The following is a 26,056-nucleotide window of genomic DNA, read 5'->3' on the forward strand; positions in this document are numbered from 1 at the left end:
ACATGAGCGTCAGATGGACCATGAAGCTATGGAAGAGGGTGGCTTGGTCTGATGAATCACATTTTTTGTCCTTCAAGCCCTCCAGATTTTCACCAATCGAGCATTTGAACAAAGTACTGGAAAAGCACAATCCGTGGGTGATCCACCAAGCAACATAGAGACCTCTAAACTCTGGGTAGAACTTACCGGTAGCGGTATTTCTACGAATCCTCCAGGATGGCTGCATAACATGAGAGATAGCCTAGCTCCTCCCCCAAAGGAAACACCCCTGATACAAACTTTTGCATAAGAAGCCCCTGCCTACCCACACACCTCAGTTATTGCAGAGTATCACCTTCCGAACAGCCGCTACCTTAATTCCCCTGAATCCGGCCACAATAGACCATCATCGGGTGGGAACTAAGGTAGCCATCCTGGAGGATTCGTAGAAATACCGCTACCGGTAAGTTCTACCCAGAGTTCTCTCCTCATCCTCCAGGATGGCTGCATAACATGAGAGACCAGCGAGAAATAAATTACCTTAGGGAGGGATGATGTTCTGAAGAACTTTTCTACCAAATGACAAATCCTGGCTGGATAGTAGGTCCACTCTGTAATGCTTGACAAATGTGTGTTGGTCCTTCCATATTGCCGCTTTACAAATTTGCTCTAGTGATGCACCAGACCTTTCAGCCCACGAGGTCGAAAGTGATCTAACCGAATGAGCCTTGATGCCCTTAGGCACACTCTGTTCTTCCTGCACATAGGCTGAAGCTATTACCTCTCTGAGCCATCTGGCAATCGTGTCCTTTGACACCGCTAAACCCTTCTTTGTGTTTGAAAAGGAAACAAATAAATGATTTGATCTCCTAAAAGATCTTGTCCTGTCAAGATATTGTATTACCGCTCTCCTGACGTCTAAACTGTGCCATTCTGCTTCTCTATCATTCTTTGGTGGATCACAAAAGGAAGGTATAATAATCTCTTGAGACCTATGATAGCGTGAACTAACTTTAGGTAAGTATGCTGGATCTGTCCTGAATATGATCCTATCTGGAAATATCTGCATATACGGATCCTTTATTGATAAATTTTGAATGTCACCAACCCTCCTAGCTGATGTGACAGAGACTAAAAAAGTAGTTTTTAACGTCAGAGCTTTTAGAGAAGCCTTATTCAGGGGTTCATAAGGATCTCTTGCTAAAGCCCTTAAGACCAAATTTAGGTCCCATGGGGGAACAAATTTTGTCGGTATCGGTCTAGCCCTAGATACCGCCTTTAAGAAATCAATGATAGCCGGATCTCTGGCAATCTTAATATTCAAAAATAAGGAAAGGGCCGAAACCTGAACCCTTAATGTACTAGGTGATAGACCTAAATCCACTCCATCCTGTAAGAATTCCAAAATCGTAGCAATATCGTTCCCTACTAAATTTTTTCTCATTTTCCAGGAACAATAAACTTCCCAAAATTTACAGTAAATCTTTCTCGTAGTAATCTTTCTACATGAAACCATCGTGGATATCACTCTGTTCGAAAAACCCCTTTTCTTTAACGCCCTCCATTCAAGAGCCAGGCTGCCAGGGAAAACTTCTCTGGACTCTGATGGAATCTCCCCTGTTGTATTAACAAATCCTTCCTGTGAGGTAGAAACCAAGGACCCTGTGCTGCCAGGATACACAAATCTGGGAACCATATCCTTCGTGGCCAAAAGGGCGCTACGAATATAACTCTGGCCTTCTCTTTCTTTATCTTCCAGATTGAACGAGAAATCAGTGAAAACGGGGGGAAGGCATAAAGGAGAGTCCTGGGCCATGGCAATGCTAGAGCATCCAGCCTTTCCATGGGGCACGCTGGATCTAGGGAAAAGAAAAACTCTGTCTTTGCATTGTTGGGGGACGCAAAGAGGTCCACACTCGGGCTCCCCCACATTTGTACTATCTGGTGGAACACCTCCGAGTTTAATGCCCATTCTGTTTCCAGCAACTTGGGTCGGCTTAATTGGTCTGCCAAAAAATTTAGAGAGCCCTTTATATGAACTGAAGTTAGAGATTTTAGATTGTGCTCTGCCCAAGCTGCAATCTCCAAGGCCAAGTCTCTGAGCCTCTTTACCCTGGTTCCCCCTTGTTTCCGAATGTAAGAGACTGTCACAATGTTGTCCGAGAGAATTACAACGTGTGTCTCTTTTATGTGGGGGGCTAATTGGGCCAAGGCCAGCTTTACCGCCATGAGCTCCCTGAAATTCGATGATTCCCTGCACATGCCCTGACTCCAGACTCCCTGAGCGTGCCATAGATCTGAGTGCGCTCCCCATCCCCACAGACTGGCATCTGTGAATATTCGGATGGTAGAAGGAGGATGCCACATCCTGCCCTGATTGAGATTGCTCTGGTCCTCCCACCACAATAGGAAGTCCTTGACTACTTGCGATAGGGTGAACCTCTTGTCGAGATGCACTCTTCCCTGCTTCCAATGTTGCAGGAACCATTCCTGTAATGTTCTCGTATGTGCTTGTGCCCATACCACTCCCGGTATGGTCGAGGTCATAAGGCCCAACAAGGAAGTTGCGTCTCTTAACGATACCCTGCTTTTTATTCTGAAAGAATATGCCCTCTGTCTTATTTTTTCCTGTTTCTCTGCTGGCAGAAAAGTCATTTCCTGAACCGAATCTACCCTGAACCCCAGATACCGCACTGTCTGACTGGGATTCAGCATTGATTTTTCTATGTTTAATAGCCAACCCAGGTCTGACAATACCTGACATGTCAGGTGCAAATCGGCCAATAACTTTTCTTTTGAATCTGCCAGAATCAACAGGTCGTCCAAGTATGGAATGATTCGGATCTGCAGACGGTGTAACTGTGCCATCACCTCTGCTATGATCTTTGTAAAAATTCTCGGTGCAGTTGCTATACCAAACGGGAGTGCCCGATATTGTAAATGGTATATTTTGTCTCCCAGAGCTACTGCAAATCTTAAATAACTTTGGTAAGCTGGATTGATGGGCACGTGAAGGTAAGCATCTCTTAAGTCGAGAGTTACCATAAACGCGTCCTTGGGGATCAAGGCCTGAATGGTAAATATACTCTCCATTCTGAACTTCTCCACCTGAATGAACGGGTTTAGATTCTTTAAATTTAAAATCATGCGATATTTCCCCGAGGGTTTTTTGATTAGAAATACCCTGGAGTAGTAACCCTGGTAAAACTGCTCTTCTGGCACGCTGCAAATCACATCCTGCTTCAATAAGGTGAGAACTGATTCTTTCAGAGCTCTGGCTCTTTCCGGCTCTCTTGGGGTCCCTGTAAGAACAAAGTTTTTTGGAGGGGGGGAGGCGAATAATATTTTGTAACCTGTCTTTAGAAGATCTAATATGAACAGGTTCTGGGTAATGAGACCCCACTGATTGACGAAGTGGAGTAACCTTCCCCCCACCTGTATCTCGTCATTTTTCCTGTCTTGCCCCAGAGGGAGGGGGCTTATTGAACATGAAAGAGGATTTACCTTTTTCACCTGTATAGACCCATCTTTTCTTCTGGGGTTGTGGTCTCTGATTTTTGTTAAAGAACGGCTTTTTCCCACGAAAGGACCTTCGTGGAAGTGGCTTGCCCCTCTTATTAGGGAATTTTTTACCTTTCCCTGATGACCTCTCCAAAATACTGTCCAGATCCTTGCCGAATAAAAGGTCACCCTCAAATCTCATGGCACACAGCTTTTGTTTTGAGCTTACATCTCCTTCCCAAGTGTTTAGCCATACTGCTCTTCTGGCTGTATTTATGAGGGCAGCAACTCTGGCAGTAGATCTTAAGAATTCCGTTGCCGCATCCGCTAGGAACGCGACGGATCGGGCTAAGACTGGGAAGGACTCCAGGATCTCCGCCTGTGGCGTACCTGCTACTAAATGGTCTCTTAGACCCGACAACCATTTAATTAAATTTCTTGCAATGCAAATGGAAGCCATTGCTGGTTTAAATGCAAATGCCATGGCCTCCCAGGCCCTTTTGAGCATAGTCTCCGCTTTACGGTCCATGGGGTCTCTCAGTGCACCCGAATCCTCAAAGGATAGATCCGTATCCTTAGAATACTGTGAGAGTGCCGCGTCCAACTTTGGACACTTTGCCCATAAGGCTATATCTTCCTCCTTAAAAGGAAATCTGCGTTTAAACGACTTTGGTATGTATAACCTCTTTTCTGGATCAATCCACTGGTCTGTAACTATCTTCTTAATTGCTGGGTGAATGGGGAAAGTCTTACCTTCACTACCCTGTAATCCCATATAAATATCGTCCTGTGCAGAGGAGATCGTGACCTGGTCAGGAATTTGCTCCGCATCATAGACTGCTCTCAAAAGCTCTGACGTTTGCTCTGCACTAAATAGGTACTTTGCTGATTTCATATCCTTTGCAATGGAATCTGATCCTGAATCTGCTCTAGATTCAATCTCCTCAACCGAGTCTTCCGCTGAAGTAGAAACAACATAACCCTGAACCTCCTGGGCCGCAGCCCCTGCCCCTCTCTGCGATCGAGACTCCTGACTCGAAGCGGGTACAGGAAACTCTACATGGGCCGACACAGGGGGCAGTTGCGGTGGCACTGGGTTTGTCATCATTACTGAGCGCAAGGCCTGAAAAGTTGAAGTAAATTCTTTCTGCATTGACTCCATGAAACTTAGCATCACAATCGATGGATCAGGCTTATCCTTTGCAATACAATTTTGGCATACTGATTTCGACCAGGAAGCTGAAAGTTTTGCATCACACTTAGAGCATCTCCTGGATTTTTCTCTATGCTTTGTAGCTGGCTGTACCGGCAATGCCTAGAGAAACAAAACATTTCTTTTAGTCTCCAGCCTGCCCCTTGCTACAGCATCCCATTATTTTTTCCCCTTCTGTTTCCAGCCACTAGAAACCACTAGGAAGCCATGGCTGGACACATAGACGCATGTCAGTAGGTAACACCTGGAGTAATAATCCCACACAGCCCCTTCAGGCTAACATTACACCAGTGTCACTGTCTACCGACAGCGATACCACCGCCGACAAACAGCCTACCTTCTCTGCTGTGTCACTGGAGGTTTTGCGGCCTTCCACGGAGGAGCCTTCTGCCTGCTCCATGCTCCCCCGGACAGTCCTGTGGCTGGACTCAAATGGCGCTGAGACGCCGCCGCCTTCCCACTTAAAAAGCGGAAGTCACATGGCCCGATGACCTGACCCGGAAGTAGCTTGTTTTGTACTTCCGGGTGTCGTCCTGACACGCAGGACACTCCTCTGCCACCACCTCCCCAAACGAGCGGCAGACCACCGCTCCCACGGATCCCGACCCGCCCCTCCAATCCCAAAAGGAGGAGCAGGCGCAAGCGACCGACAGTACGCCTCCGCTTGTCGCCAGCGCAAGCAACGCTAGCTCACATGCAGGCATCCAGGGAGAGAGGAGTCCACGAACGTTCGTATCCGGATGTTTCCAAGGAGGGAAACACAGCAAAACTGAGGTGTGTGGGTAGGCAGGGGCTTCTTATGCAAAAGTTTGTATCAGGGGTGTTTCCTTTGGGGGAGGAGCTAGGCTATCTCTCATGTTATGCAGCCATCCTGGAGGATGAGGAGAGAAAATATATGTTTTGATACCAGAAACCACAGCATACCTTCAGAGGACTGTGTAATCCAGAGCTCGGCGTTAGACTAGTTGCGGGTATCCAGCAGAAACCTCATAGGGAACAGTTCTCCGATCACCCACTACAACACGAAGAATCGTGATTGGCTGAATTGTGTGGGCGTTGTTTACTACAACCTATCTGAAACCTAAACGTTTCGGAGGGTGCTGTTCACGGAATCAGGTTAGTGGAATTTCCCTGTGAGGTTTCCTGCTGAGACCCCTCAACTAGACTAGCACCCAGAGCTCTTTTGGTGGCACAAGAGTAACGGAAGCTAGCCATACGTTTTCAATTGCCACCCGATCCAGCAAAAGGATCTACCCCTTTCCTATCAGAATCGGATCAGGTCGCGATTGATTCCCACCACACAGCAAATCGATAATAAATAGATTTCGGCAGTTTAAACAGTAGACCTATGTAGTCTGAAAAAGAGAATGTGTCATCTGTAAGAACATAATCATGGCAGGTTTTCAGGTTTTTTTTTTAATTATTTTAAGGATCACATGATTGCTGTTGTCATGGTTCTCATTACAAACATATGGAAGTCTACAGTTCTAACTCCTGCCCCACCACAACCCTTGGACCCCTACAAGAGAGGGGAGGACTTTTAGCTTGCTATACACCCCTTCCGCGTTCTTATTGGACAGGGCAGTAATTAGAAGCATGACCACACCTTCAAAAAAGCATGCTTGTACAGAATCAAACCGCTGTCCATCCTGCCGCCCATGTGATGAGAATCCCCAGGTGTAGAATGAATGTACACTATTGGCTGGTGGGTGGGAGATGTTTATCTGCCACCAGGAGATGTGAGGTTGTGAGGTTGTGATGGGATTTTTCATTTTTCATACCTACCACATTGCATTCTCCTCTGGTGGATAAGGCCAGCAAGATGTGTCGGTATATACGACATGATCTACTTGCCTGGTGTTGCTAAAGTACTGTGTGTGTTACTGCCAAACGGTCATTTCAGTCCACAAGGATATCGTTATGGCACTACTTACTTTCTGATATCATCTGGAAGATCACACTTAGGGAGTTTCTTTAGGGCCATATCAAAGTAGCGATCTGTTGAAGGACAAACAAAAGTTAGTGAAATCTAAATATGCTTTAGATGCACAGAATGGGCAATACACTTGAGAAAACAACCAACTGGTTATACAAGGAAAGAGTGACTTTTTTATTGTGGAGCTGCATGATTGTTTAAGCACAATAAAAGAATACTCGTAAAAGACATACGGATGGAAAGGTGTATTCTGTTAAAAGGTTGCTGCAATGGAGGTGAGTATACACAATGCTGTGCGCAGTCATGGGAACAGAGATAAGAATAATTTTTATTTGGCCAAACAAGTTTGCACTTGCAAAGAATTTGACTTGGCAGTTGATTAACGGACACAGACAATAGGATACAAGGGCACACAGTGTAGATTCCAGGTCAAGGACAGTATATGAGTTAAAGAGAAACCGTGACCAAGATTTGAACTTCATCCCAATCAGTAGCTGATACCCCCTTTCCCACGAGAAATCTTTTCCTTTTCACAAACAGACCATCAGGGGGCTCTGTATGGCTGATGTTGTGGTGAAACCCCTCCCACAAGAAACTCTGAGGACCATGGTCCTGGCAATTTCCGGTCTGTGAACCTTGGTGCATTGTGGGAAATGGCTGTTTACAGCTGTTTCCAACTGCCAAAAAAGCAAGCAGCAGCTACTTCCAGTGACATCACCTGCCAGCAGTAAAAATGTAACCACGTGATAAATGTCAGAATGTGAATCAGGAAGAGGAAAGATTTTACAATGGGCAAACACTGACTAAATTATTTATACATAATTATTGTAAAAATGAAGCATTTTTTTAATACATTTTTTTCACTGGAGTTTCTCTTTAACCACTTAAGGACCGGCCGAGTTTTGTGTGATCTGTGCTGGGTGGGCTCTTCAGCCCCCAGCACAGATCGTGTGGCAGGCAGGGCGATCAGCCTTCCCCCCCTTTTTTCCCCACTAGGAGGATGTCCTGCTGGGGGGGGGGGTCTGATCGCCGCCGGCTGTTTGTGTTTAGTGTGGGGGGGCTCCTCAAAGCCCCCCTCCGCAGCGCTATTCCCCCCTCCCTCTCCTCCTCACTGTGGGCGGCACAGGACGGCAATCCGTCCTGTACCGCCTCTGATAGGCTTCAGCCTATCACACGGCGTCGATCCCCGGCCAATCAGAGGCCGGGGAACGCCGATCTCCTTTCCAGCGCTGCTGTGACAGCAGCGCCGTGCGACGTAAACACCGGGGATTTCTTCCCCGGGTGTTTACATTTCGCCTGCGGGCCGCGATCGGAGGCTTGCAAGTTGTTCACAGAGACTCCCTCCGTGAACTGACAGGATTTCCATGGAAATACCACTGCGACCAGCCGCCGCCTATCCGGGTTGGCTGGTCGTTAAGTGGTTAAATGGTAGCAAACAGAAGCACAAGTTTCCCAGTTCTATGCGGTAATGCTATCAAGTCCTAGCGGTGTCAGCATTGCCGTTAGTGCTGGATCAGTAAGCGTGGTTCTGAAATAAGCATGGCTGCCGCCTGAGTGCGGAGCTTATTTCTGTGCCTGGAAGATTTTGTTGTGACTGAGCGGTATCTGACAGCTGAAGGCAAAAGCTGGAAGATGGAGTGAGCACGGTGAGGGGGTCAGAGGTAACCTTGGTCACTCTCTTGATACGTTACAGGTTTTCTTTAAATTGATATATTAAAACATCAAATGTTAAAGGGACGGGAATACAATTTAAAGCCAGCTACACATATAGTATAAAAAAATCCACATATTTTCCTACATCAGTCCTGAAAAGAGGGAGTACTGGGGGGAGTAGGGTGGGAACGGTTATTTTCCCATTGGCGATATATACGGTGGTTGCAGAGACTTCAACCCACCTTTGTGAGTATAAATACTCTTATACTATAATAGAACATCTAATACTCCACAATACTGCACCATTTGGCTCCTGGTCTCTCCTTGTCATATAGGTGACTGTGTTATCCCCACAGTGACCACCTTTTCTACTGAAAAGGGAGAACTGAAGAAAAAAAACAGGCGACAACTAGATTTGGGCCCAAAGAGGTCTTGTCTTGCTAAAAAAGGGACAGTTGGGAGCTATGGGAACTGAGCAAACTGGTTAAATCTAGTATAACAAAAAAAGCAATTATCCTTTCCACTAATCCGCAAACCCAAAGGAGACTTGTAGCGACCTCTGTGAAGTCAATGTCTGCCTCGCAGGGTAAACATTCACCTGTACAGCCTCAGGTGGCTATAAATGGTCAGTCAGGTAACCTTACACTACTGTTATCCCCCTTTCCACACACACTTTCCTATTTTGGAACGGTAGTACCCATCATGCCTTAGTATTTCCATTTAGTCTATAAGACCAGGGCTTGCATGCGAGGAGTTCTGTTTCTGCAGTTAATGAATGACTGAGGCCTGCATGGAATTGACTAGCAGCTAATTAAATTGTTTTTAGATGGATAAGCAGTAAGCTCAGAGTCAATACCATTTAGCCTTTATACGCATTTATAATACATGACTCTTTTCCCCGCAGAGCACGGAAAGGTATCCGGCCAGCCGCCCGTGTGTAACCAGATTATACCACTTTGTGACATCATAAAAAGCAGAGTCGAGACATATATGGAAATTTGTGCAGCTCTTCAGCTGAATGCGCTCAGCCATCACCCTCTGCTCTGTCAGGTCTTGTTCTCTTGTGGTTTTCAGTTGACAATGAGACGTTTCACTGAGTGGACTGTTCAGATTGAGCTATTCTGTAATAGGCTCGCTATTCCTGTATGCTTAAAGCGGATCCGAGATGAAAAGCTAACTATAACAAGTAACTTGTCTCTATATCTTAGTTAAAGCGTAGATAGTTTACACAGCAAATCTAGCTGCAAACAGCTTCAACAGTTTATGATTATTTATTCCTGTGATACAATGAGAGCGGACATGTTTTGTTTGTCACATTACACACAGGCATGCTGCTGTGCATCTCCAGCCCTCAGCCTGTGAAGACTTCACTCCCCTCTCCTCCTCCCCACTGCCTCTGAAATCTCTGGCTAGTAACCTCCTCCTGCCCAGACTGAGCTCCCATAAGCCCTTGCTACTAATGCTACGTACACACATGCGACAACGATCGTTCGTTGAGAACGACGAACGAACTTTTAATTGATGAAAGAACGACCTAAGTAAAGTTCGTTTTAAAAGGTGTGTAACGATCTGATCGTTAGAACGAACGTTACATCACGTAAAGCAACTATTGCGCCTGCGCATAAAAATGAGAAGTTTCACGGAGAAATTGTGAAATGCGCATGTCAAGCCTAGTACGAACGACCGTTTCCAACGATGTACTACTTTTGCAAACGATCGTCGTTGGTTAAAATCCGCCGAGACAGAACTTTCTTTTGTAGCGATTTGGCTCGTTTGTCGTTTGCCTTAATAGTCGGTGGTTCGTTTTTTGTAACGATCGTCATTGGTAAAGATCGGGGAACGAACGTTACAAACGACTATAGTCGCATGTGTGTACGCACCTTAAGGCTCAGAGTATCAAGCCACTCTGGAGAAGCTGTGGGCGAAGGCTTGTTTAGTTTAGTTTATAGGGAATTAGAGTATTAAAACAAAACAAAAAAATGTGGCTTGAGGAATGCCCTATAAACTATATGAAAGGAACACAATTATACAATTAGTAAAAGTTTATCTTTAACAACGGATTCCTCCTTTACAAGGGAGCAGGAGGGAAATCGTACAAGTTTACAAATAAGAATATGCAAAGAGCAAGGAGAATGGCCGTCACTGCTCAAGTTGCTTTTATTGCAAAATAGGTGCATAGATGTGAATGGCAATCTTTGCGTCCTGCATAATAACGCAATACAAAGTGCACATCCCAGTATGACATACGGGTTGGTGTCGGTGGGTGCAGCGCACTGAAGCCTGACGTCCGTTTCGAGCGGTCAGTGCTTCTTCTTCTTCCTCCGTAGAAGCTCTGACCTTCAGCAGTGCTGACCGTTATCCTTGCATCTACATATATCTAGCGTGGTCAGAGCATGCTGAGGCTGTGGATGCCTGCCATTCCCTACAGCACAGGTGTCAAACACAGGCTTGGATTTCCATCACCGGATCCTATAGGCATAGATGTCCTGGCATCCTAGACTTCGCCCTTTATGAACCTACAAACGCCCGCTGACAGGTCCCCCTTATTATTATTATTATTATTAGGTAGCCAGAGGCACCCTCAGTATTAAGTAGCTAGAGGTGCCCCCGACTGAAGGGAGGTCTTGTCAGTGGAATACCGAGAACGGGGTGAGTAACCTCTCATTTACACTCCACTCGGGACTCTGCATAGTGAGGAGGCGGGAGGCACTAGTGGAGGGAGGTCGCCTTTTCTTTATCCAGCCCTAGTCAAATACAAGGCCCAAGGGACAAAAAGCGGCTGTGTGTGTAATTTCTTATCTCTGTTGTACAGCATTGCTGAAGAGATCTTGGTTTTTGCAGACTGAAAGAATTACTTAAAGAAAATCTGTACTCTAAAATTTTTACAGCAAAAAGCATACCATTCTATTCTTTATGTTCTCCTGTGCCCCTCTGTGCTGTTTCTGCCACTCTCTGCTGCAATCCTGGCTTGTAATTGCCAGTTTTAGGCAGTGTTTACAAAGAAACTAACCAGCTTGTGATAGGCTCACATAAGCAGAGTGTGCGAGTCATACAGAGCCTGCAGAGGGTGTGTATCGCTTCTATCCAATCACAAGCAGCCCTACACATTCCACACATTCCAGCCTTAGCCGACAGAGCCGACAGAAGAAAACAGATTAGATCATATAACAGAGATAACACAGCCACTGTGCAATTAGGAAAGGCTGCAGTAAGCCAGAGCACATTAGAACAGGCATAGGAACTTATAGGATAGAAGAACTAAGGCTGAAAATTTTTGTTACAGAGTCTCTTTAATGAGTACATGCACAGAGGCAATAAATCTGTATGGCCCCTCTGACTTCCCGCGGCCCCAATCAATTGATTTGGTTGCTTGGACAGTAATCCGGCACTGGTGCTACTGCGAAGGCGCAAGCCATCGGCAAAGGCTTGTTGACTGTCTTATGGGGGACGCAGAGCTGGAATGGAGCGGTGGAGGCCTCTGGATCATCCAGAGACTTTCCCTCTATTCAGTTTAATTAATTACTATAACCAGACTTGTAGAGTGAAGCTGGGCGAAGCAGCTGCCAGTGTAAGGTGACAGCATTGATTTCCTGTGTGGCTGGGGTTACGGATCTCCCATATCTGAGATCTCCAGCTGTCAGGTTATAGGAGGAGGATTAAGGTAACTCATCTCCCTCCTTCAGGACAGATTACACGAGTGCAGCCCCCCCCCCCCCCCCCCATGAGAGTGCCACATAACACAGACAGCCTGTAGGTAGGGAACTCGGGAATGCTGGAGCAAGGATTACCTATTTGATCCATGAAATTCTCATATGAAAACAATATCCAAATAAGTGAAACTTGTACATATTTAAACACAGTCTTACACCCCCCCCCCCCCCTAGTAACAAGACTATTTTAAACAATTCCGTGCTCCGCAGATTTAACAGCTCGCTGCAGAGCCATACAACTGAGCACACAAATTACAGTGGTGTGAAAAACTATTTGCCCCCTTCCTGATTTCTTATTCTTTTGCATGTTTGTCACACTTAAATGTTTCTGCTCATCAAAAACCGTTAACTATTAGTCAAAGATAACCTAATTGAACACAAAATGCAGTTTTAAATGATGGTTTTTATTATTTAGTGAGAAAAAAGACCTCCAAATCTACATGGCCCTGTGTGAAAAAGTGATTGCCCCCCTTGTTAAAAAATAACTTAACTGTGGTTTATCACACCTGTGTTCAATTTCTGTAGTCACCCCCAGGCCTGATTACTGCCACACCTGTTTCAATCAAGAAATCACATAAATAGGCGCTATCTGACACAGAGAAGTAGACCAAAAGCACCTCAAAAGCTAGACATCTTGCCAAGATCCAAAGAAATTCAGGAACAAATGAGAACAAAGTACTGTAATTGAGATCTATCAGTCTGGTAGGGGTTATAAAGCCATTTCTAAAGCTTTGGGACTCCAGCAAACCACAGTGAGAGCCATTATCCACAAATGGCAAAAACATGGAACAGTGATGAACCTTCCCAGGAGTGGCTGGCCGACCAAAATTACCCCAAGAGCGCAGAGAAAAATCATCCGAGAGGCCACAAAAGACCCCAGGACAACATCTAAAGAACTGCAGGCCTCACTTGCCTCAATTAAGGTCATTGTTTATGACTCCACCATAAGAAAGAGACTGGGCAAAAACGGTCTGCATGGCAGATATCCAAGGCGCAAACCACTTTTAAGCAAAAAGAACATTAAGGCTTGTCTCAATTTTGTTAAAAAAACATCTCAATGATTGGCAAGACTTTTGGGAAAATACCTTGTGGACCGACGAGACAAAAGTTGAACTTTTTGGAAGGTGCGTGTCCCGTTACATCTGGCGTAGAAGTAACACAGCATCTCAGCAAAAGAACATCATACCAACAGTAAAATATGGTGGTGGTAGTGTGATGGTCTGGGGTTGTTTTGTTGCTTCAGGACCTGGAAGGCTTGCTGTGATAGATGGAACCATGAATTCTACTGTCTACCAAAAAATCCTGAAGGAGAATGTCCGGCCATCTGTTTGTCAACTCAAGCTGAAGCGATCTTGGGTGCTGCAGCAGGACAATGACCCAAAACACACCAGCAAATCCACCTCTGAATGGCTGAAGAAAAACAAAATGAAGACTTTGGAGTGGCCTAGTCAAAGCCCTGACCTGAATCCTATTGAGATGTTGTGGCATGAACTTAAAAAGGCGATTCATGCTAGAAAACCCTCAAATAAAGCTGAATTACAACAATTCTGCAAAGATGAGTGGGCCAAAATTCCTCCAGAGCGCTGTAAAAGACTTGTTGCAAGTTATCGCAAACGCTTGATTGCAGTTATTGCTGCTAAGGGTGGCCCAACCAGTTATTAGGTTCAGGGGGCAATTTCTTTTTCACACAGGGCCATGTAGGTTTTTTAGTTATTTTTCTCACTAAATAATAAAAACCATCATTTAAAACTGCATTTTGTGTTCAATTATGTTATCTTTGACTAATAGTTAACAGTTTTTGATGAGCAGAAAGATTTAAGTGTGACAAACATGCAAAAGAATAAGAAATCAGGAAGGGGGCAAATAGTTTTTCACACCACTGTAATTTTTCCTCCTTTTGTTGCCACCAACAGAGCTTACTGTTGGTAACATCTGATCGCTGCTGCAGGCTTTTTTTTTTTTTGTTCTTTTATTTACATTTTTTTTTTTTTTACTATTTTCTTCCCCCCATTCCCTCCCTTACTCCTGAGGTCCAATCAGAGCGATCCTCTCTCGTAGGCATCAGCCTATGAGAGGGGATTGCGTAGTGAGCCTCTCCAGGGGACAGCTAAGTGACACGGCTGTCCCCAGCACAGTGCTGCGCTAGATCGCAGCGATGTACAGTGTAAATAACTGGCCTTTTTTTTTTTTTTAGTATGCCAGCAACGAACACCGCTGGCAGACTGTTGACGAAGCGGGTAGGCGCGTGCATCGGTGTGCGCGATCCCCGATAATCTCCTCGTCCAGGACTTGACGCCTTTGGGCATTAGGCAGTCCTGGGGGAGCCACTCTGCGGCCGCCGACCTGCATTAGGCGTTCGCAGAGTGGTTAACTAGGGAGGACAAATGAAAGTGGCAGAGCACTTATAACTTTGGTTACAAATATACCGGCATTATTAATTTGACGCACTTTTTGTCAACCCCCTGTACGTATAACATAAGCGATTAGGCCCACTAGATATTTCTAAATGCAATGGCTAAGCACTTTTATGTTGCGACTTTAGCAGCGCAATTACTGATGATTTTAAAGCGCTGTTGAATTTAACGGTACTGATTTGTAAAGCGATTTCCTTCTTTTTCTGCAGTTTTGGGTAGTAAGCGATTAGCACCCACACACCCACCTGTACCTGTCTGTATTTTAAAGTGGACATCAACTCTTGCAGTGGACGAAAGGAAAACATAGAGAAATTCACCCTGTATGTATTTAGAGATTAAAGCCTAGCATCAAATGAACCACTTTTGGCGCACCACATCCAGTGTGAAAGGCCTCAGACTTTCATTGCCCTAGCGTCGCCCTGTGGTAAAGAAGGTAACGAACCAAAATGAAATTGCATGAAAGGGGCCTCAAGAAAACGTGAAGAAAATTGCAGCCATTTTATCTTGGCATCTGACAGAAACGTCAATGTAAACAAGGCCTGAAATCGCTGCTAGCGGCCCACTTCTGTGACTAGAGTTACACGTTCCCAGCGTGCTGAAAGTGAATAGGAAAATCTCTGTATCGCGGCTAATCATCTGTGTTCTACTTAATGAATCAGGTCACAGGTGCACCATTACACACCAGCGTCCAGGCCGGGCGGAATAAGAGTTATGCAAGGCCCGCACCACACATCTTTATACTGCATTATGTAGGAGCTAATCTGGATAGAACCGTATCTGAGCAATAAATCTCCTACTGTACTGTTGCCTGAGCACTGAAGTATGTTAATCTTCCTCCCAGAAAAAACCCGCATACAGCCTTCTATTGTGCACTAATACAGGTCTCTCATGTATCCAGGTCAGAATGTGGCTGTGTTCCCACCTGAGCTGGGAAACTGGGAAACTCCACATTAACAGGAAAAAAAATATATTATCCAATAAGCAGGGCTGTGGAGTCGGTCCAAAAATCCACCGACTCCGACTCCTTAGTTTAGGATTCCACCGACTCCGACTCCGACTCCTCGACTCCGACTCCTATAATTTGCATATTACAATTTTGTTGATTAAAAGTATATAACATGAAATTCGTCTCTTAACTGCCAACGCCTAGGAATTTTACAAGACAACTGAAGTGAGAAGGATATGTAGACTACTATATTTATTCCCTTTAGACTAAAACTAGTCCTTGGTAAGAGTACTTGTAAAAGGTACAAACCGGAACAAAGAACATCTATCAGGCCCTAGGCAATGTAAGTGTGGGTACATGTAAGAGTGATGTGCAGGTACTCTGCAGGGGAATGAGGAGATTCTTCCTCTATTACACATTCTTCATGCACAATCTGAACAAGGTTTATGGGTGACAGACAACACCTCTGTGTTCAATGTGTACAGCATTCTCAGTGGATTCCCTGCAGCTCTGTGGGGAGTGCATATGTAGAGTATAGTACTACTGTGTAACAAAGTAAACCTGAGACAGATGAAATTAAAGTTTTATACATACCTGGGGCTTCCTCCAGCCGCCTTCAGGATAATCAGTCCCTCGTTGTCCTCCTCCACCACCTGGATCTTCTGCTATGAGTCCAGGTACTTGAGCCAGTCGGGCGTAGTGCGCATGCACACACTCCGCCGCCAGGAGCATACTACACCTGTGCAGCACTATTGCGCAGGTGTAGAATGTTCCTGGCTGTGGGAGCGGCATGCGGCCGGACAGCGCTGACTGGCTGAATTACCAGGACTCATAGCAGAAGTTTCGGGTGGTGGAGGACAGCGAGGGACTGATTAGCCTGAAGGGGGCTGGAGGAAGCCCCAGGTATGTATAAAACTTTACTTTTCATCTGTCTCAGGTACCTTTTAATTTGTAGTCACCAAACCAAATTTTAACAACATGTCAAATTTTTGATTTCATCAGCAAAGGGAGTGCATACATTTGCATAAATCAGCATCAGTGCACAATTATTTCCATCTCATTGACCATCTCTATTAGTGACACAGCTACACATTAGGCTGTATTCTTACAGCATAGATGTTATTTAGTATATATGTTACGGCCAGAACCCGAAGTTTGGCCACTTCTAGTTCTGGCCGGCCACTTCGGGTTCTGGCCGGCCAATTCGCGAAGTGCCCGCTGCGCTGCGGCCAATGTTAGAAACGGATCGTTTACTCTGATATGAATGTATCTTCTGGCCGCAGCGCAGCGGCCAAACGTATTAATTTGTTGCAATTTTAAGCCGGCGGCAATGTAACGATTCAAGCCGCCGGCTTTTTCATCTGCCTCATCTCTCTCCCTCTCTTTCTTATGGGCAGCCGGGCGGGGACACGCGTGTCCCTCCGGAGTCGTTCGTCGCGGCAGGGAAGCCTGCCGTTCTTGCAGAGCGGGTGCTGGCAGAAGCAATGTCTGCAGCCTCCCCGCTCTGCTGCCCCTGCTGCGACGAACGACTCCCGGGGGGACTCGCGTGTCCCCCCGCCGGCTGGCCATAAGAAAGAGAGGGAGAGAGATGAGGCAGATGAAAAAGCCGGCGGCTTGAATCGTTACATTGCCGCCGGCTTAAAATTGCAACAAATTAATACGTTTGGCCACTGCGCTGCGGCCAGAAGATACATTCATATCAGAGTAAACGATCCGTTTCTAACATTGGCCGCAGCGCAGCGGGCACTTCGCGAATTGGCCGGCCAGAACCCGAAGTGGCCGGCCAGAACTAGAAGTGGCCAAACTTCGGGTTCTGGCCGTAACATATATAAGAGATTCCTGTGTACACATCATATATACTGTACAGTCACAATCAGATATGTATATCTGACCTTAAAGAGTAACTGTCAGGCTGCAGAAGCTAATTTAAACCTCTATTCTCCTGTGTTAAACAGTTTAGAAGGAAGCCATAAAGGCATTATTGAAGATAAAAATCTCTTTTACCTTTGATGTGTTCTTATCAGAAAAGCTGTTAGACCTAAGAGGACGCAAGCCGCATACTATACTGCAAAGCATTCTGGGGCCCTCCCCTCGGCTGCTAATGAGACGTTTCAGCAGCTTGTAACTCAGTCCAGCGCATAGCACTGATAAATCTCCGGGGCAGAGTACACTGCAGGAGTCAGCTATTGTTCCTAGCCACATGGCTCATTAATATTCACTGCACACTGTGTTATTCAGTACAAGCTTATCTGTGATCAGGAAGCAGGCAGGACATGAAGACACATTTGACAGAAAAACATGGAGCCTGCCATGAGCTGTCAGGAGCATCTATCTCTGCATATACTATATACAAATTCTGTGAAATCCAAACGTGGACAGTGAAATGCATATGTAATGTAAGTACAGCCAATCTTTAGCTACTGATATATGTGTTTATTTTCTCTGAGACCTTATACCTAACAGCTCCTCTTTAAAAATACGGGAACTGCTTTATTGAAGCAGCACAAGTAACTAATTTTGATTGGTTTATTTCATTTTTGTGGACAGCTATTACTGTATATATACTGTATTTATACATTATTTTTAATGACTATTATCTGAGAAATAGAACATTTTATCATATTTTCTATTTTAATTACAGTTACAAATTCATTAGGAGTCGGAGTCGGAGTCGGTGCATTTTTTCCCGACTCCGACTCCGACTCCAGGCACCCAAAATTGCCCGACTCCACGACTCCGACTCCACGACTCCGACTCCACAGCCCTGCCAATAAGAAGTGACTTCTTCAACCTACCTATCCAGTTGTTTTTAGTGTCCACTGCTAGATTTAGAAAAATGGGATATGAAAAAGAGGAAATCATTTTTCTTTCTAACCCAGCATAATGCTAATTCTCTTTCACCGGTTTCGAAGAGATCGTGATTAGCATGTAATAGAAGCGCTAATCGCGATCGCTCATCAAACGCAGATTTGTTCAGTAATTTTTATTGCGATAATTGCTGTAAAATCACCCACGCAAAATGCGAGCACTAAGCGCTTGAGTTTTGCCTTTTTCAAGTGTGAATGGGCCCTTAAAATCTGACAGAACCGACAGGTTTTGGGCCAGTCCATCTTCTCATGGGGGGTTCTCTGGGTTTTCTTTGTTTTCAACAGCATTTCCCCAACAGCAGTTTAACCGCCAAAATAGTAAGATACCAGCCAGCCTCCCCACTCACTTGCACACTATTTTGTCAGTTAGACTTTGCAACTGCTGTTCAGGAAATGCTGTTGAAAACAAAGAAAACCCTGAGAATCCCCCATGAGGAGATGGACTGTCCCAAAACCTGTCAGTTCTGTCAGATTTTAAATGCCTACTTTTGTTGCGATAGCGGTCCTTTAACACTGTAGCTAAGGGGGGAAAAAATAAGGCAAAAGCACCCAGACCAGGTAAAAAAAAAATGGAGGATATATGGGGACGTATATTAGAAAAAAAAAGGTGTTTACATATGTTTATTTGGCGCACTAACTATTTTTTGGCAATTTATTATGATTTACAATTATTTTTTGATATTACAACCCTCTTTAACACTATTCAGGATATGAAAAAGTTGTCCTTTAAATAATTTACAACCACTGATGCAAAGCATTTCATTGGCAATAAAAATGGCATTTTGTAAGGCAAATACATGGCCATCTTTTTAAAGCAGCAGCCCATATTAAATAACTAGCCAGGCTTGAGACAACATTGGCCTCAATTTACTAAGCATTACCATATTAGGTAATGCAGAAAACTGCTGATTTTACCGGTCACCTTGCCAAATTCCAGTTCACTAAATCTGTTACCGCACAGAAAATTGAAATTACCAACTAGTGAGGTAAATTGCCGACTTGTGCGGTAAATACCGTACCTCAAGAAATGCCAAGAAATTGCAATTCAACAAGATTTATGCATTCGGTAAATCGGACTAAAGCGTTCGATATTTTTCTCCAGCTCTGACCAGCTGGTAACTCACTCTCTCCACGCGGTACATTGACAGATGTAGCAGACAGCCAACAGGGAGAGCCACACAGCCCTTCTTCTCACCCCGATTTGGTCCAATACCCTGGAAGGCGGCGCTTCACTCTGGCAGACCAGTGGAAGAAGACATTTTATGAGGCTTTTCTGTATACTCTTATACAGAAGAGCTCCCCCTGGTGGCTGCAGCACATCTAAAGGGATGACAGGATACACTGCAGAGAAAATCTCTGAGTCATACACACAGCTTCCTGCCTGACCCCTGACCTGCTCCACAGCTGGTAAGTGACACTTACCGAGCAGGGTTAAGTGGATTGAAGCATGTTACATAGTTATTTGGGTTGAAAAAAGACATATACGCCCATCGAGTTCAACCAGAAAATAAAGTACACCACCAGCCTGCTCCCTCACATATCCCTGTTGATCCAGAGGAAGGCGAAAAACCCCCACAAGGCATGGTCCAATTAGCCCCAAAAGGGAAACAAATTCCTTCCCGACTCCAGATGGCAATCAGATAAAATCCCTGGATCAACATCACTGGGCATTACCTAGTAATTGTAGCCATGGATATATTTCATCGCAAGGAAAGCATCTATGTTTGTTTGGTAAATTACCGAACTTCTGCCTCATGCGGAAAATCTTTTGTGAACTTGGAAAAAAAAAGTGGAAAATACCGAATGCGCCATTTTATCGACCTAAATGATTTTACCAAACTGCCCTTAATGAATTGAGGACATTGAAGTGCACCGAAAGGCCTGTGGTTGTTCCAGATGTGAGCTACAGCAATAATATCACACACACTTCGTATCGTTCTGTGAAATAATCTGGTACATTGTCCTGTGCGGCTGAACAACAGGGCTATTACTTTGATGTAACCCCCTGACTGCACATCATCTGAGCGTGCTCAGAACGTGCTGAATATCTGGCAGTACAAAGTCCGGGGCCGCCGCTGTGGTCTCAGTAACCAGACTTCACTGGGTGAATTTAACGTGAGAACTTGAACTGTCACAAAACTTTAACTATGTTTTTCTTTGTAATCTTCAGGCTTGATAAAGGGTTTTACTGCAGCAGCAGCGGTATAGCGTGCAGGTACATAGGAAGCTCTGTTCCTGTGCCAGGCCACAATGGTTTCCTACAAAGGTTTATGTGCACAGTGTTTGTCTTTCAAAGAAACCGAGTAAAAACCTCAGTTTCAGCTTGCCGGTTGTTATGGCGACCCCAGCCAAACATTTCACAATGCACTACTGCCAGGCATGTACTACAGAGTAGCAGTAGGACAGATATATGATCCAGATCTTTCAGATATCTACCACTTAAAGAGACACTGAAGCGAAAAAAAAAACTATGATATTATGATTTGTATGTGTAGTGCAGCTAAGAAATAAAACATTAAAACATTAAGATCAGATACATCAGTCTAATTGTTTCCAGTACAGGAAGAGTTAAGAAACTCCAGTTGTTATCTCTATACAAAAAAGCCATTATCTCTACGACTTTCAAAGTCCTGGAGAGGGCTGTTTTCTGACTTTTATTATCTCAACTGTTAGTTAACTAGGTCATTAGTTCACAGACTGCTCTGAAAGAATCATTTTGAATGCTGAGTGTTGTGTAATCTGCACATATTATAGAATGATGCAATGTTAGAAAAAACACTATATACCTGAAAATAAAAAGTATGAGAATATTTTCTATGCTGCTAATCTTCTAGTAATTATTCATAGTACACAACCAATTCATTATATCATATATTTTTTTTCGCTTCAGTATCTCTTTAAACAGGAACTGTAACCAACGATTGAACTTCGTTGCAATCAGTAGCGGATACTCCCTTGTCTCATAAGAAATCTTTACCTTTTCTCAAATAGATCATTAGCTGATATTGTGGTGAAACCCCTCCCACAGTGTGATGTCATGTCCCTCTTTGCATGGAACTCTCAGTAACAAACATTTTACACAGATCACATGGCAGGACTAAAGATGTCACCACAAGTGATTAATGTCAGAATGTAAATCAGGGAGAGGAATCATCTTACAATGACCAAACACTGACAAACTATAAATGAATATTGTTAAATATTGTTATGTTATTTTCACTACAGTTCTTCTTTAAGTCACGTACACATAATAGATTTAAGTCAGCTGAGGCGGCCAAGGACGACCACCCCTGGTGATAATCCAGAGTGTGTCCAGCAGCCCTCTGATGACCGCCCAGCCAGCGATCCACCTGCCAGGAATGTGGATAGCATGGATAGCTTTGTTCACCTAACGTCTCTCTTTTTCTCTAACCTGCCATGTGATGTCACATCTAAACACCGCACACACACGCACACACCCTCCCTGAGCACTGCAAAAGGACAGAACACATCCTCAGCCTTTGGGCTAACTACACATCTGTAGAACATCCATTTTAGTCAATGTATGGGCCAACTTGCATCAGCAGAAATCTTGTCTAAGGGTGCCCATACACTTCTAGGTCGGCATCTGATTAGGCCAAAAGATAGATCCCTCTAGGATCAGAATCTGATTTTTAGGGAAGGGAGAGACCTGGAGGGACTGTCATCGGCAATGAGGTTCTGGGCCATTGACAATCGCCACGCCCTCACCTCCGTTTGAGTGAAATCTTCTGAAAGCTAAATCGAAATTACAATTTGGTAGCAATGTTGGGATATCCAGACAAAATCGTCCAAAATGAATGACTTGGTGTGTCCGCAAAGGCACTTTGCCTAGCTTTAGGCCCCATTCACATCAGCAAATGCAGATGGCCGTGCGTGTATGCGTTGCGTGGCTGATCCCACTCAATGAAAGAGAATGGGTGAGCCGCGCATTTTGTTAAAAAATGCGTGCAGCATGCGTTCACAGACCGCACTGTTCCGGAACACATGCAGTGTGAACATCAGACAGTGCAGTCTATTCACTTTCTGATGTCGTGCGTGTCTGCCTCCTGCGCGAGTTCCCGAAATGCGGATGGGAACGCGTGCAGTGTGAACGGGGCCTCAGCGTTCATTGCTTGGCATAAATTTACAATATCAGCTATTTGGTAAGTGTGCCCCATCATTTAATTGTTTTCCTGTAAAAGAAACTTCTACAGCTACAAATATTGTTGTTAAAATGGGGTTACATGACTTAAAGGTAAAAAGATGAAAAAAATCTCAGTGGGCGGGGACTAAGCATCATCAGGTTTCTCTGATTACATGGGGGTGGGGCCCAGACAGAGCTGTTCAAGAGGATTGCAGCTACGGTACACCTGTGCAAGTCTGAGACACAGCAAGTGACTCATGAAGAAGATCCTGACTAGGTAATTATTTAAAGAGGAGCTGTCAGCCATACTATCTCAGGAAAAAAAACACAAATATATAAGTAGATAAATACTTGCTCTACTCACATAACATATGTATTGCACTGTCCACGTTATGATTCCTGTGAATTTTATAAAGTAAAAGTAGAGAATCCTATTCTAGACCGTTTCCATATTTCTGTGGCTATTTTGAAGCCAGTCGTGATGTAATATCCGCCCTTAGGCCCGGTTCACATTGGCGTTCCAGGTCCGGCTTCCCCGGACCCGGAACGCTCCGTACACAGCGGATGGTGAATGGATACATTGTTAATCAATATATCCATTCACACTCGTGCGACCGTCCGGATCCGGGAACGCAGCTCCGGGACGATCCGGCTTTTTTCCAACATGCTCCATTTTTGCTGTACGTCCCCGTGCGGCTGCGGACCCGGGCCGGATCCTGACCCGAACATGCGGCCATGCTGTGCAATGAGAAATGGATATTTCTCATCACACTGGCAATAAGACCGGATGCTTCCAGCACCGGTCCTATGCCACTTGGGGGGCCCGGACTACATGCCAGTATCCCCCATGCTTGCGGTGCCTTTCTGGCACTGCAATGTATCTAGTTCCGGCTACTTTATTGTAGCCGGAACTGATACATTCCGGATCCGCAAGTTGTGGCAACTTGTGGCCACCGCAGAGACCCGTACGATCTCTTTGCGGCCCCCGGACACTTGCGGACTCGAACCGCAAGTGTGAACGGGGCCTTAGTCTCTTCTGCCTGATTTGCCCGCCCTTCACTATAGAAAGTGCATTGTTTCAGCCTGAGAAATTTTGGCCAATCAGAGAGGAACAGAGGTGTGGGAGGGGAAAACAGGAGGAAAAGAGGCTTTAGCCAATCAGGCTGCATTAGTTAAGTCTGAGGGGAAGTAGAGAAGCAAAAAAAGACAACCCAGCATGCCCTGCAACTTCTCTTTTGTGTACCAAATAAGAGTCATGTAAACTGGGGAATGATAATTTATCAACAAGAAAAGTAATAGTAATTTTAACTTTTGGATTGTCTGATTAGCATCCTTATTACTTGTTTACCAGATAAAAATAAACAATTGATTTTTGATTTCATGCCCGACAATTACTCTTTAAAACCAGCGACTCAAAGAACATATAGAGCGATAAAAACAAGATCTGCCACATAGAAGGCGGCCAACATTACTCCTGGAAAGGGAAAGGGGGAGGGCTGGGTTAAGCGACGGTCAACTTACCTCCTTTTCGGGTTCCGTAAGGTAGGTCTACCCTGTTGGTCCCAAGAATTACTGATTGTCTCCTGTAGTCTTCACACAGAAATGGCTCAATATCCGACACACTGTAAGAAGACAACTTCATTAATACAAGGGTAAAAAAAAGAGGCTAAAAACACACAGTTCATAATATGAAAAACAATGCAGTAAATATTAAAGAGTACCCGAGGTGACATGTGACATGATGAAATAGACTTGTATGCACAGTGCCAAGCATACAAATAACCAGTCTGTGTTCCTTTTCTTCTTTTTTTTCCTGCCAGAAAGAGTTAAACATCAGGTATGCAAGTGACAGTTTCTCTCCAGTCGGGACCTAGTCAGACTACAGAATCCTCACTGATAAGGAATTACAACCACAAAACTCTTTCCTGGCAGAGAACTGATTCTGAATGCATGGGATAGATAAAAAAAAAAGTGGTGGAAGGCAGCGTGACCAAGTGACAGTTTGACACGAAATGGCCGTCGCTTAACCCCCCCCCCCTCCCCGTTATAACCCGCCACCCACCTCCTGGCTGCTCCACAGGCGATTCTACGCACAATGATTATGTGATGGGAATTAAGTTCCTGATGTTTTGGATGTATGCAGACCACTGTCAATAAATACACTCGCAACGGACGGGAGGTGCATGTGCTTTTTTCTTGTACAATTGGATTGGATGTCTTTTTTCTGCTATTATGACAAAGCGCACGTCCCAGAGATGAGTGACAGCAGGAACGCAGCATCAGTGGTGAGAAATGTTTATATTACTTTCTCACTCATATAAGCTATTTATTAGAGAGAGTGCCGCACTGCTACTTCCCTTGTGCACAATATAGATTAAAAAAAAAGTGTTCACATATCGTAGCTTTTGGGGCACTGAAAGACTGTATCATTCATGCGAGACAATACAACATACTTTTTTTTAGTTGATACACAGAAAATATAACTGTGGTATTTAAAAAAAAAAAAAAAATTTAGGTGTAGGAGGATAGATACAATTGTTTATTGCATAAGTTTATTTTCACCTCGTACACATAAGCCAGTTTTTATTCATTCATTAAGGCACTCAATCAATGGTGAACTTTTCTGCTGACCAATGGAACGGGAATGCCAAATCAACACACAAATGTAGAACGAGTCTTTGAACATGTGCATAATCCAGTGATACTACCCAGCATGTCTGATTGCTTAGCAACCAATAGAATGATCATTAACAGGTCACATGGGGTAACCTGCGCCGATTGGGCATTTTTGTCCAGTTAGTAAATGAGGAAATTATTGATTGTTGAAAACGGTTGGATGGAGATCTGCTCAATGTCCAGAGCTATCTGCCACCTGAAATGAATTCAAACTACCCAGTCTACTGGCAAATCCCTAATGCCTGGTGCACACCATGCAGTTTCCACTTCAGATCCTATGTGAGCAAGTGATCAGATCGATTTTCAGATCTGACATGTATGAGATAATTGATTCTCCCTTGATCTGATAAAATGATTGACTCGATTGGTCGATCATACAGGAAAATCGATAAATGCATGGCCACCTTTACACTGCATACATATCAGTAAAAGGTGAATTTTTTTAGATGCAAAAAACTCCCCCACGGAATAGGCTAAACTGAACGGATTATTTTAATCTCTGGAAGATTTAACTTTTTGTTGCCAATGACCGCGTCTGCAGCACACGGAAGCCGCACATGAAAGAGGAGGGGCCAACATAAGGGTAAAGTGAAAAGAAAGTGGGAAGAGACAGCAGCCCTGCATACAACAAAGTCACAGCCATAACAATGGCTAAAGTCCAACAGAAAGACTATGCTAATAATAACTATGATATAGAAGACATTCAATCAGTTCTACAGATTCTATTTTTTTTTTACTTTGGTATGATTCTAAGCTTGGTTACAGGCTCTTACGTTATTGTTTTAGCACAGTGAGGTTACAGCTATGACTTAAAGGATACCTCAACTGACATGTGACATAATGAGATAGACATGGGTATGTACAGTGCCGAGAACACAAATAACTAGGCTGTGTTCCTTTTATTCTTTCTCTGCCTGAAAGAGTTGAATATCAGGTATGTAAGTGGCTGACTCAGTCCTGACTCAGGCAGGAAGTGACTACAGTGTGACCCTCACTGATAATAAATTCCAACTATAA

At 44.4% G+C, this 26,056-nt stretch overlaps 1 protein-coding gene and 1 long non-coding RNA gene across 9 annotated transcripts in view; one reads left to right on the top strand and one right to left on the bottom strand.

The window, feature by feature from the left end:
• Positions 1–26,056, bottom strand: part of ST3GAL6 (ST3 beta-galactoside alpha-2,3-sialyltransferase 6) — a 242,363-nt gene that overhangs the window by 35,092 nt on the left and 181,215 nt on the right. For all 8 annotated transcript variants that reach the window (XR_011026538.1, XR_011026539.1, XM_068270627.1 and 5 more), the window contains 2 exons: positions 23,885–23,985; positions 6,628–6,691 (listed from right to left, as the gene is read on the bottom strand). Coding sequence is in view for 6 of the 8 variants with exons in the window: in XM_068270627.1 (XP_068126728.1) it covers positions 6,628–6,691; positions 23,885–23,985 (165 nt within the window). In the remaining 2 variants the exon portion in view is untranslated. The remainder of the gene's footprint in view (positions 1–6,627; positions 6,692–23,884; positions 23,986–26,056) is intronic.
• Positions 19,141–24,534, top strand: LOC137547253 (uncharacterized). Its single transcript, XR_011026540.1, has 2 exons — positions 19,141–19,205; positions 24,184–24,534. It is a non-coding gene; the product is annotated as an uncharacterized lncRNA (long non-coding RNA).

The sequence above is a fragment of the Hyperolius riggenbachi genome, chromosome 2 (genome assembly GCF_040937935.1).
Source record: "Hyperolius riggenbachi isolate aHypRig1 chromosome 2, aHypRig1.pri, whole genome shotgun sequence".
In the NCBI taxonomy this organism is placed as follows: Eukaryota; Metazoa; Chordata; class Amphibia; order Anura; family Hyperoliidae; genus Hyperolius; species Hyperolius riggenbachi.